This window comes from Trachypithecus francoisi, unplaced genomic scaffold (assembly GCF_009764315.1).
Source record: "Trachypithecus francoisi isolate TF-2019V2 unplaced genomic scaffold, Tfra_2.0 Contig01461, whole genome shotgun sequence".
NCBI classification, from domain to species: Eukaryota; Metazoa; Chordata; class Mammalia; order Primates; family Cercopithecidae; genus Trachypithecus; species Trachypithecus francoisi.
The window spans coordinates 7927980-7941394 of record NW_022681433.1 but is presented as its reverse complement, the minus strand read 5'-3'; the positions used below and the strand labels follow the sequence as shown (position 1 = coordinate 7941394).

The window sequence follows — 13415 nt, the reverse complement described above, 5'->3', positions numbered from 1 at the left end:
GGAAGTTATTAGCTGCAGGTGATGCTATTAGTACTTTCGTGGGGAATATGTCCCTTAATCTTTCTAACCCGAATAACCCCTTTCATATTCAATTACGTCGGAATATCTCCCGATATATTATTGCTTGTGTCCGAAAGCCTTACCTATTGTTAGCAGGGAATTTAACATTGGATAATGATACGGGAATTGTTAATTGTACAGATACGTGTACATTTTTGTCTTGCCCCAATCATTCCTGGTGGCACAACTTTACTGGGGATATTTATATCCTCAGGGCCCGTAAGGAAATTTGGCTACCTGTCAACCTTATGCGACCATGGGGGGCATCACCTCTTGAAACTTATATTTGGACTTCCCTCCAGTGGACTGTCGTGCCCTTGGACTTATAGTCGGCTCAGTAATGGGCCTTGTCGCCATCGCCTCCACCGCAGCCGTGGCAGGACTCGCTCTACATCAAAGCATACAAAATGCTGAATTTGTGCAGCAATGGCATGAGCAATCTCATCGGTTGTGGCTTCAACAACGGAACATTGACTCTCAACTCGCTGAAAGATTGGACAACGTGGAGCAAGCCTTAACGTGGCTTGGAGATCAGCTCACTGTCCTCAGTACTCGAATAACATTGCAATGTGATTGGAACGCCACTCGATTTTGCGTAACACCTGTGCCTTTTAATGTTTCTCAGAATTGGACCGAAATCCGAAGATTATTAATAGGCCATAAAAATATTAGTTTGGACATCCAAAAACTCACTCAAAACATTTCTGAAGCATTTCGACAACAATTCCATGTATTGTCCAGGGCCGCTACCTTGCAGGAGCTGGGTCAAAGTTTTGCTGCCCTTAACCCATGGACCTAGACGAAAACATGGATTTCTACCGTCTCTGGGAGTATCTTGCTTTGGGCGCTCGGATTGGGTTTACTTTTCATGGTGATCCGATGCTCCCTCCGTGGCATCCAAAAACAAAGGAAAACACAGGAACAAGTATGGGCTACCTTTCTAGGATTGAGGCAAAACAAAAAGGGGGAAATGCAGGGGCCATTGAAAATAATATGCTAAGAATAGATAAGGCTCAAGGACAGTATCTCTAGCTAGTTGCACTTTCAATGAACTCCAGTAGTCAAGGACAGTATCTCTAGTTGAACTTTTAATGAACTCTAGTAGGCGCCAAGAAGGCAGACAAAATAAGAAAGAACTTAGAGACAAGGAACTAAGCAGAAGGTTACATCTGGGTGCAGAAAGTTTGTTTTGCATTGTGTTATTTTTGCTGAGGTGGGATTTATGGGGTATAAATAAAGTGAGGCGGAGGCTCTAGGCGCGGCCGCCATGTTCTCTGTTTGTCTTTGTCTCTTGTATCTGTTCATTCTCCACCACCCCCGGCACGGGCCCCAATAATCACTAACAATTTTTGCCATTGGGATTTTTCTATTGAAAGGTCTGTTTTCTTTTCTTTTTAAAAAAAAATGCTGTTTTGTAAAGAAGATGATTTAATTTTTTGTCCTTAATCTTCATTAGAAAAGTGATCTTTCCTATTATCATAATTTTTTTCTTAAGGAAGGATACACTATATGTTATAAAGTGAAACACAAAATTAAAATTTGAATTTAGATGATTTACAAAGAAAAATATTTACTTATTAGTAAATGATTGTTACAGTAGACTGTTCTAGTGTATATCTATTACTTTTATCTCACAGATAAACTAAGGCAAGCATAAAATGTTTTTGAACACTAGGTTCCTCAGTATAAGAAAAAGTATTCCTTCAGGTTTTTTTGAAATGTTCAAAATTGTAAACTTCTCAGTAATAGATTGATTCATACATATTATTGCACAAGATTATGTCATATCTAGTGTAATTTTCTGAGAGGTAGATTTATCTTAAATCTTTTTCCTTTTAGTGGAAATTAAATAACATCATATAGAGTTACTAAAAGCACTAGTCTGAAAAGGTATTTGTTGCTCAGACTTAAGTTTTAATGAGAAAAAAGTAAGCTTTAAAATTTCCTGAAGTATTCATGTAATTAATGCACTTTAGAAAGTATTTAGGTTTGGACCTAAATGAATTGCAACATTTCTTCGTACTAAAAGAGTGGTAGACTTTGTCAAAATACATTGAACAAGCTAAAAAAAATTGAGAAATGGTGTATAATGAAAAGAATTTTTTCTCTGATAAAGAATGGCATCCTGTCCAACTGATTTCTGAGTGTTTAGAAACAGAATTACCTGATAATACCTTTAGGTAAAAATAAAATTAGACCAGATTTCTATTTTGCCAGTGTCCTCCCAAAGATCTTTTTCCAAAGATGAAAGGAAGCCTATATTAAATGCATTATCTCTTCTTGAGAAAGCAGTTCTTTTCCTTCAGGTATCCAAGATACTAAACATATTTATATTATTAAATATCTATATGCAAAATAAAAAGTACATGTCAAATACATTGGTGCTTTATGTAATTTTATTTAATAATATCTTTAAATGAATAAAATAGTTATGGAAAACGTACATTACATTTAAAATGTAAGCTATTTATACTACATTCAATTTCCAAAGGTGTTACTTCATAACACTTGTACTTCATGCTATCCTTCCTGTCTTCGGGGAGCATCCAATCTAGTGGAGGCGCTGAAGGCTCATTCATGCTTTAGTTAATACAGACACTGTTATAACAGCATGGTGGAAGGAAGAATATTAACTCCAACTGAAGGAAAGAAAACTATCACTTGTTGAATACCTGATGTTGGATAGGTATTGTGCCAAGACCATAGACTCATGCTTTATCTTGAGTTTTTTAATCCTCAGATAAGCCAGCTTTTTTTTTTTCCTTCTCTTTACATAAATCTTATGCAAAACTATTATAAGCAATAAAGCATTAACTATGTTCTTTTTCAGTTTTAATTATGTACTCAGTATGCTTTTTACCCTCTTGTTTTATTTTATCAAAAATTTAATAAACATTTTTGAAAGCTTACTATGTAAACAATCTCCACACATTTCCATTGTCTCATTTTAACTTTGCAATGATCCTGTGAAAGAAAATGTGGGAAATACTTAATATTACTCTTCTGCAAATTTGGAAACTGAAATTAAGAGATTGGTCTGAATTTTTTTAATATGTTTCTAATGGATATTGGTGGGGAACAATAACTTATGCATGACAAATCAAATAGTCCAACTCTCCCACTTATGAGGAAACTGTAAAGTACATGAAAAGTAACAAGTAATGTGCATGTAAAATGACTAATATGTAAATTGTGTTTATGTGTTTTCATTTACTCAATCATTTAGTACCATTTTGACATGTGAAATTAAAGTCCAGTAGAGAATCCCGAAACTAAAAACACTCCAAAAATGAACAATGATAAGATATGATGACTTCTTTCTAAGATACAAATGTTATACAGAGATGAAAATAATCAACCTGACTGAATCCTGAAGGAAAAGGCACGTAAGAGATTTTATGTAAAAGAAATTACATACGTCGGACTTAAAGATTTGAGACAATTTGGCATGTATGCAGACAAAAACATTCAGCTTTTAGAGAATATGAAGTGCAAAGAAGCCAAATCAGTAAAATAGTGAGGTTAAATAAGCAGAGGCTAGATCATGAGCTTTAGACCATACGTTTAAATGATACAAATAAAGTAACATTGAAAATGTATTATTCCATGGTTGATATATATTAGATAGATATACATATGTACCTACATATACCTATATAATATACGTATATATAACTTTTCAATAAATACATCTATATATAACTATATATATGTATATAAGTATATATAAATACCCATAAATATACCTATATATAACTTTTCAATAAATGAAAACACCATAGTTCCACAATCAATATAAATAATAGCATAAGCTGGTGAAAAGCTGAGTCTACACTAAAACTGGCTTATTATGGGGTTATCGCTTTTTTATGTGTGTTAGCCACACATATGATTTATAGCTAACCTATTGTTGTGAATTACTTTTTTCTTTATTAGTATAGATGTTTTAGAGTTGATTATAGGAGGAATTCTTAAACAAATAAAATACTATATTTTTCTTTACATTAATTATTTTTATCGATAGAAAAGAACATAAAGAGCACATGAACTAATTTCTTTGCCTTGATCGTGTGGCCATTCCAGGTAGACATATTCTTTGATATCGTTAAGGGGAGCTAATGTCTCCAGTTTGTCATTTCTGCATTTTAACTTATGCTTATTTAAAATAACAATAAAACTTTAAAATGGTAATTTAAAATATAGCAATAAGAGTAACAATAATACTGGAATATAGTAACAATACTAGAAACATTTTAGTTCTGCTGTTACTTCACCTTTAAAATATACCTTTTTTCACATGGATTCTTGGTTATTAATAGAAATTTTATGAAAAAGGAACTTCAGATTTGTGCAATGCAATATTCTGTATTACATGACATTTTCATATACAGAGCTTTATATCTATATATTTACTCAGAAGTCAGTCTGTAGAGTGCTTTCATGTATTGTCACATGATACAAAAAATAACATAAGTATGATTTTGGATTTACCTTCCTTGAGCTATAATTCAGTGACATTTTTTCTCCTTAAACTTTTACATTTTTTGGTATTTTAATGTTTTCATAGGCAATAGCATATATATGTCTGTCCTACCCAGCTTTACACATTGTATACGTGTTCAGAGCCAAGGCGTTCTGGTAGTTTGTGGTATTCGCTTGTTAATTTCTTGATGAATGGCTAAAGAGGCCAAAAAGTGCACTCGGTCCAACAGTCTTCTGAAGATAGATGATCTCAAATAAATTCTCTTCCCAATCACATTTTGATTTGTTGGGTGTTAAACCAATTCTTCCTAAGGACAGTGTTTACAAGCCTTGTAATGAGACAGCCCTTTGAGACCTTACCTCTTTTTGCCTGTAATTTTGATGAATGAAACTCTAATTCATAAAGGATATTGTGATTGAAAAGCACCTTTAGATCTCATACACTTTAATTTAGATAAATGTTTGGTGCAGTACCATAAAATCAGGAAGTTTGCTGAGCTGCAAACTGATAACACTTGAACAAGGATGATAAGCTTAGTGTGTTGATATGGATTAGTTTACTATATATCTTTTAAAGTCATGATTGTTTTACTACTTTAAAACCAGAGGGGATAAACTTGAAAGCTTGATATACATTTCAGAGCTCACCTTTCTTCTACTACATTTTCTTCATTGGTAAATATTTATTTTGGTAATACAAAAGTGACATAAAGCTTTTTTTACTGACAAAGATTGCCCCTGATTTTTATATAAGGAAAAACTTGCTTTGTTAGATTACTCACACTTAAAAGGCTTTTTTGACTTTATTGTAAAAAAACAAGTTCCTTTTCATGTAAATACATAGATTCTCCGGCTTGCCACAAACTAAAGGCAAATCACTGAGACTCCGAGATATCCTGGGAACTTCAGACTTTTGAAATGTGCAAGGGTAACTGTAATGTCTGAGTTTATACATGTATTCAGGATTTTTAAGGGTTTGCTCTGTGCTAGGCAGTGTGCTAAGTACTGAGAATACCAAGACAAAAACATGTTTCCAGGCATGAAGGAACTTGGAGGCTTTTGTGGAGATAAATAAGCAAGCAATTACAATACCTATCAATTCTGCAGTAGCAGGGTTTATGAGGTATGGTGGAAGCATAAGGGAAAGAGCACACAAGTACTCTTTTTTTTTTTTTTTATACTTTAAGTTCTAGGGTACATGTGCATAACGTGCAGGTTTGTTACATATGTATACTTGTGCCATGTTGGTATGCTGCACCCATCAACTCGTCAGCACCCATCAACTGGTCATTTACATCAGGTATAACTCCCAATGCAATCCCTCTCCCCTCCCCCCTCCCCATGATAGGCCCCGATGTGTGATGTTCCCCTTTCCGAGTCCAAGTGATCTCATTGTTCAGTTCCCACCTATGAGTGAGAACATGCGGTGTTTGGTTTTCTGTTCTTGTGATAGTTTGCTAAGAATGATGGATTCCAGCTGCATCCATGTCCCTACAAAGGACACAAACTCATCCTTTTTTATGGCAGCGTAGTATTCCATGGTGTATATGTGCCACATTTTCTTAATCCAGTCTGTCACTGATGGACACTTGGGTTGATTCCAAGTCTTTGCTATTGTGAATAGTGCCGCAATAAACATACATGTGCATGTGTCTTTAGAGCAGCATGATTTATAATCCTTTGGGTATATACCCAGTAATGGGATGGCTGGGTCATATGGTACATCTAGTTCTAGATCCTTAAGGAATTGCCATACTGTTTTCCATAATGGTTGAACTAGTTTACAATCCCACCAACAGTGTAAAAGTGTTGCTATTTCTCCACATCCTCTCCAGCACCTGTTGTTTCCTGACTTTTGAATGATTGCCATTCTAACTGGTGTGAGGTGGTATCTCATTGTGGTTTTGATTTGCATTTCTCTGATGGTGAGTGATGATGAGCATTTTTTCATGTGTCTGTTGGCTGTATGAATGTCTTCTTTTGAGAAATGTCTGTTCATATCCTTTGCCCACTTTTTGATGGGGTTGTTTGTTTTTTTCTTGTAAATTTGTTTGAGTTTTTTGTAGGTTCTGGGTATTAGCCCTTTGTCAGATAAGTAGATTGCAAAAATTTTCTCCCATCCTGTAGGTTGCCTGTTCACTCTGATGGTAGTTTCTTTTGCTGTGCAGAAGCTCTTTAGTTTAATGAGATCCCATTTGTCAATTTTGGCTTTTGCTGCCGTTGCTTTTGGTGTTTTAGACATGAAGTCCTTGCCCATGCCTATGTCCTGAATGGTATTCCCTAGGTTTTCTTCTAGGGTTTTTATGGTATTAGGTCTAACATTTAAGTCTCTAATCCATCTTGAATTAATTTTCGTATAAGGAGTAAGGAAAGGATCCAGTTTCAGCTTTCTACTTATGGCTAGCCAGTTTTCCCAGCACCATTTATTAAATAGGGAATCCTTTCCCCATTTCTTGTTTCTCTCAGGTTTGTCAAAGATCAGATGGCTGTAGATGTGTGGTATTATTTCTGAGGACTCTGTTCTGTTCCATTGGTCTATATCTCTGTTTTGGTACCAGTACCATGCTGTTTTGGTTACTGTAGACTTGTAGTATAGTTTGAAGTCAGGTAGCGTGATGCCTCCAGCTTTGTTCTTTTGACTTAGGATTGTCTTGGCAATGCGGGCTCTTTTTTGGTTCCATATGAACTTTAAAGCAGTTTTTTCCAATTCTGTGAAGAAAGTCATTGGTAGCTTAATGGGGATGGCAATGAATCTATAAATAACCTTGGGCAGTATGGCCATTTTCATGATATTGATTCTTCCTATGCATGAGCATGGAATGTTCTTCCATTTGTTTGTGTCCTCTACTACAAGTGCTCTTAAGAAATCAGAGAAGGGAATAGGGTGGTGGGGTGAACTTGAACTTCAGTTCAGCACATGTTTGTGGCACAACTGCTGGGCGCCAGGCACTGAAGCTACAGAAATGGGACTACAGCCTAGTGGAGAGGACAGACACATAATAGGTAGCACCTATACAGTGCAGTTGAATTATGTGTAAGCTGTGAACGTGTGGTAGGGTTAGGAAAGGCAACTAAAGGAAGTGAGTTTTGAAGGGCAAGTAGCAATTAGCCAGGCCAAGGAGGAAAGGTAGTAACATACCTTGCAGAGGGAATAACATTAGCATGGGTAAAGAGGTATGTGAAAGCATGACATATTTTGGAAGCTATAAGTGGTCCAATATTGCTGAGAAGGGTGTGGTGAAGACACAGAACTGGTAATGAGAGGATAAAAGGCCTTGGTAAGCCATGCTAAGAAGTTTGGATTTTATCCTCCAGTCTAAGTCTTGCCTTAGGTGTACTTGATTGGGAGGAGTTAATGAATAATTTTAATAGGAAAATATCCTCAACTTATTTGTGTTTTATAAAAATCACTCTGACAAAAATATGGAAGGTGGTGTGAGTAAGGCAACTGTTGACACCCTCTGGACCAAAAACAGTGATGGCCTGAACTAGGGCCGTGGCAGTCACCATGCAGGATGAATTCCTAGGTTTCTGCTAAAATACATGGTTGGCCAAAATACGAGGAGGAGAAGGAGCAAGAGACAATTAGCTCAGTAAGAGAAATATTCAATTAATAGTATTCAGGCAAAGTCCAGAAATATAGCTAAGAAGACCTCAGGAGAGATTTCTGAATTATTAATCATTGGATTTGCCTCTTTTGTTCTCAAATGATGCAAGCTCTGTATTTCTGTTTGCCCAGGAAGCAAACAAGTTATAAAGATAGCTACCCTCAGAAGATTACTCTTTTGCTGGCTTTATATCACCAAAAATCAAATAGAATTAAGATAAGGTTCTGAAGCATTCAGTGATCTATCCCCAATCTTTTATTCCAGAAATAATAATTATCTGTGGGCCAGTGAAAGAACAATACACATGGAACCCATTTAATTCCCCTCCCCTCCAGTGTAGCATTGATTTGTAATACTATTTATCTCTGAAGTATTTATCAAAATATCTATTTAGCAATCTATTACTTTATACATTTATGGTATGTATTAACCATGTGCTGTAAATGTGGTTATCCAGTAGGAGCTAGGATGACAAGACTATACCTCTCAGCCAGTGACACACTCTGTAATGGTATTGTGATGTGACTATGTTCCTCAACATGTGTTTTTACTCTGGTGGCCTTTGAGTCAATTTTTTTCATATTTTAGCAAACAGAATTGGCCTATATTCACTGAGAAAAAGAAGTATGCAAAATGCAAAGAGAAAAAGGAAAAAAGCTAACTATTTTACAGTGCAAGTTGTATGACAGCCAGATGTAGTTGCAAGAAAATGGTTGAGGCTGGGCACAGTAGCTTATGCATATAATCCCGGCACTTTGGGAGGCCAAGGTGAGAGGATCACTTGAGCCCAGGAGTTCAAGCCCAGCCTGAGAATATAGTAGGAGCCCATCTCTACCACAAACAAAAGTACCAAGGCATTGTGGAATGCGTCTGTGGTATGCGTCTGTGGTCCCACCTACTCAGGAAGCTGAGGTAGAATGATTGCTTGAGCCTGGGAGGTCGATGCTGCAGTGAGCTGTGATCATGCCGCTGTACTCCAGCCTGGGTGACAGAATAAGACCCTGTCTCAAACAACAACAGCACAATGGTTGAGCAAACATCAGTAGGCAGTAATGGACTGTTGGAAGTTCTATGGTATGGGCCTGGGTGAATTGACCAAAAGTATTGTAAACTTTCGACCAAAGGCATGACATCCTTTGGAGAGCCATTGTCTATGTTCCAACACCATAATGTCCCCTAAAAATATAACACGACACCATATAGGACTGATTTATAAGGCTCCCATTTCCAGGAATATATCCACCACACCAAATGAGATATGAAGACATTTTCCTAGTTAATGCTGCTCCTTGGAGACTATATCCTAATACAGCTCACAGTAAATTATAATGCTTTCTTCTAAACTGAATTTCAGCTTCAAGTGATATAAAATAAAAGTATTTCATGTGTGTGGTGTTTGTGTGGGTGTGGGTGGTGTATGCATGTATAAAAGTTGCTTTCAGTTCAGATAATTTCATATTAATTGTCACCTGCCAAAGCAGGTGTCTGAATGTAACTATGAAAATATTTGTTAAGCAGTCAAATTCTTGAGGGATTCAGATGCATTCATTTCTAACTTATACATTAATGCCAGGTCAAATCTTGCAATGTTTCCAATATTTCAGTTTTTCTGCTTATTTTCATGTGTTTTGGTTTTGGCTTTTGGGGGGTGTGTGTGTGTGTGTGTGTGTGTGTGTGTGTTTGTTTTTTGAGACGGAATCTCACTCTTTCGCCCCTGCTGGAATGCAGTGGCGCGATCTGGGTTCACTGCAAGCTCCGCCTCCCGGATTCACGCCGTTCTCCTGCCTCAGCCTCCCGAGTAGCTGGGACTACAGGCGCCCGCCACCTCGCCCGGCTAGTTTTTGTATTTTTAGTCGCCCGGCTAGTTTTTGTATTTTTAGTAGAGATGGGGTTTCACCGTGTTAGCCAGGATGGTCTCCATCTCCTGACCTTGTGATCCGCCTGCCTCAGCCTTCCAAAGTGCTGGGATTACAGGCGTGAGCCACTGCGCCCGGCCAGCTTTTTGTGTTATTATATATAGCAAAAGAAGGCTATCATTTCAGAAAAACCAGTATTTATTTCACTAATTGCTAAAGAAATAGATATTATGAAGAAGCTTTTATGTCTCCATCATTTCTAACTCCGCCTTCCTGTAACTTTCCAATGATAATCATTTTTCCCCTCACATGTGAATGGTTTCTTGTTTTCTGCATACCTGTCTCATCCACTTTCAAAAATGATCCGCTAATTGGCTAATTAGCAATTGATTAGCTAATTAAGACAAAGTGTGATTATGTAAAATAGTGTGATTTTAAGAAAATAAATTTGGGGTGAAGTACAGACTTTTTGTGCAACATGCACTGATCTTAGAGCCCTAAGACTTGGATCTTCCGGTGCTAATACATGGTAGAGTTCTTTTCTCTAACATTAGCAATTGCTGGGTTCCTCGAAAATGCATGTAGCTTCCCCTGCCTGTTTCCTCATCTTTAAAATAAGGGTGGATGATTACAGCTCCTCACACCCCATGTTTCTCACAGAAAACCAAACAAGGTAAAGAAGGTTACAATGTTCTATAATTGTAAAGTAATATGTAAACGCAGCATATAATTATCATAAAGCAATCAATTATTTATAATACCTACTATAAGCAGAAACAATCATAATAACCTAAATTATTATATTTTCGTTGTGATTAGGCACGGAAGAAGATGTAGTAAAGTCAAAGAAAACATTCAGAAGTCAAGCAATAGTGAACCAGAATGCAGAGACAGAACTTATGCTAGAAGGAGACGATGATGCAGTCAGTCTACTACAGGAGAAAGAAATCGACAACCTTGCAGGTAAATTTTAAAATACATTTTTTCTATTTGTTGTAAATAAACACAAAGCTACTGAATTCAAAATCTGTCTCCTAGTAAATGAATGAGTGCCAATGGTTGTAACAATGCTCAATCACACGAATGTTAAAAAGTTACTTTATCTCATTTCTAATATTGAAGACAAGACCCCAAAGTAATGTGTATGTTACTGGCAATAAATGAATATCATCAAATTTCTAGGTAATGAGGAGCAACTTTTTATATAGAAGAAATAACAATAGTATCAGTTGTTCACATCTGAGTGTCTGTATTATAATTGGTAAGTGGGATAGGATGACAGGCTCTTTGATTTACATGTATCTCCAACACTCTTAAGAGCCAATAGGTCCTTCACCCAGGTGCCAATTGAATTTGCCGTTTCCTCCCATTTGTCACTCTAAAGAATGTCTCTCTCCACTCCTCTTTTGTTCTGTAGCCTCACATTGCTAAGCCACCAGCAAATATTCTTTCCCCTACTGCCTCAGTTTTTTCTTGTCATGATATATGTCTGAGATCAATTCTGGATGTGATTCTACAGTGACCAGATGGGGTGTGGATATCTTAGCGTATTCACCCATAACCTTTTTTGGGTTTTAAGCCATTTTGAGAATCTGATGAAAGCAAATGTCTTCATGAAGAGGCACATACAGTTCTGTACACAATGTCATAGTGATCACTGACCCCTGAAAACCAGTCCATGGAATTATATCCCCAACCTCACCTTAAAAACTCCTGCTTCAGAGTCTCAAAAAGTAGCTGAGTCTTAGTTCTATACTTGCAGCCCACACAAGGTTGAGGTGGCAGGTGGCAATAGAGAGGTGGACTTCTATTTATAATTCTTGACACAAAATCACTCTTGTTGCAAGGAACTGAAAATTATCTGGCATGGCTTTATGAAAGTCTCTAGTGATTTATTTCTACTGGTTGAAAGAGTTCTCTTTTCATCTTTAAAGAGAAGATGTTACTGTTAATTGTAAACTGGAGATAGCACATTATTCTCCCTCTTCTAGATTAAGAAAGAAAATATTTAATAAGTTTACTCTAATGCTAGTTCCTAGCTATTTCTACATTATTAATATTTCTGTATTATAAAAACTATTTTTTGGGGGATTTAAATGTACTCTTAAGTCTATGACCACATGTTTGCCTCAAATTCTTAAGTAAATGTTCAAGTTTTGGTTTTGTTTTGTTTTGTTTTGAGACGGAGTCTCGCTCTGTCGCCCAGGCTGGAGTGCAGTGGCCAGATCTCAGCTCACTGCAAGCTCCGCCTCCCGGGTTTACGCCATTCTCCTGCCTCAGCCTCCCGAGTAGCAGGGACTACAGGTGCCCGCCACCTCGCCCGGCTAATTTTTTTGTGTTTTTTAGTAGGAGACGGGGTTTCACCTGTGTTAGCCAGGATGGTCTCGATCTCCTGACCTCGTGATCCGCCCATCTGGGCCTCCCAAAGTGCTGGGATTACAGGCTTGAGCCCCGCGCCCGGCAAGGTTTTGTTGTTTTCGTGGTTTGTTTTAGTAGCTCAGAGAGTTTTCTCTGAGGCCATTTGGAAATTTAAGCTAATGAAGGTCATTGATTCTGTTTGCCCACAGATGTGTTTTCTTTTCTGCTGGTCTCATTCTTCATCTTAAAGAATATGGAAAATTCACAAATGTTATTTCTGACCCTTTTATATTATGTGTTGTCTTTCCTATTCATATATGCTAGCAGAGATGTTTAATAATTGTACAGTTCAGATTGACTCCCTGGTCCTTTGTTCCTACTGAAGATAATTAATTAGTTAATACAGATTTGCATAGTCCCTTGAAATTTATTGTAAGACTGCCCAGTAATGCCAGTGGCACAATTCAACGAAGACTAATAACCTTTTTATATTTCTCTTCTTTAATGGTAGCTAATTATTAATATTAATTTATGTTTATAAGAAAAAAGCCCCCAAAAAGTTAAGTTCAAACACCTAAAGAACAGTGAAAATATGCTTGAAATAAACTTTTTAAAATCAAATTATATGGCTTCTGACCAATTCACTGAATCAAGACTCCTCTAATTTCTTTTAACGGATTTGTCATTGAGCACACCTGTTCCTATCTGTAATATACCTGGTCCTAACTCATACTCTTCTAGCAGGATCCTTGTGTGTTACAACTGTCCTAAAGTATAGATCCTCTGCCTACTCTGTAGAGTTCATTTTAAAAACAGCAGTCCACAAATATACTCTGAACCTTGAATGCAGTGAAAGAAGTAAGGGATGGATGTTTTGTGAAGGATCAAAGAAATATTCTGCATATTTTATAAGAATAGATTCATTTTGTAAATACTGAAGCCTATTAACCTAGACTAACATAATAGTTACAAGGTTACATAAAATTCACTTTTAGAACTTTATTACAAGCCAGAATTCTTAAGTTTAAGAAATCAGCTATTGGTTAAAGAT

The 13415-nt window shown here is 36.7% G+C and overlaps 1 protein-coding gene across 8 annotated transcripts in view; it reads left to right on the top strand.

Annotated features, from left to right (window-relative positions):
• Nucleotides 1–13415, top strand: part of NBEA (neurobeachin) — a 786519-nt gene that overhangs the window by 526158 nt on the left and 246946 nt on the right. For all 8 annotated transcript variants that reach the window (XM_033235426.1, XM_033235381.1, XM_033235435.1 and 5 more), the window contains one exon: nucleotides 10826–10969. In XM_033235426.1, the coding sequence (XP_033091317.1) occupies nucleotides 10826–10969 (144 nt within the window). The remainder of the gene's footprint in view (nucleotides 1–10825; nucleotides 10970–13415) is intronic.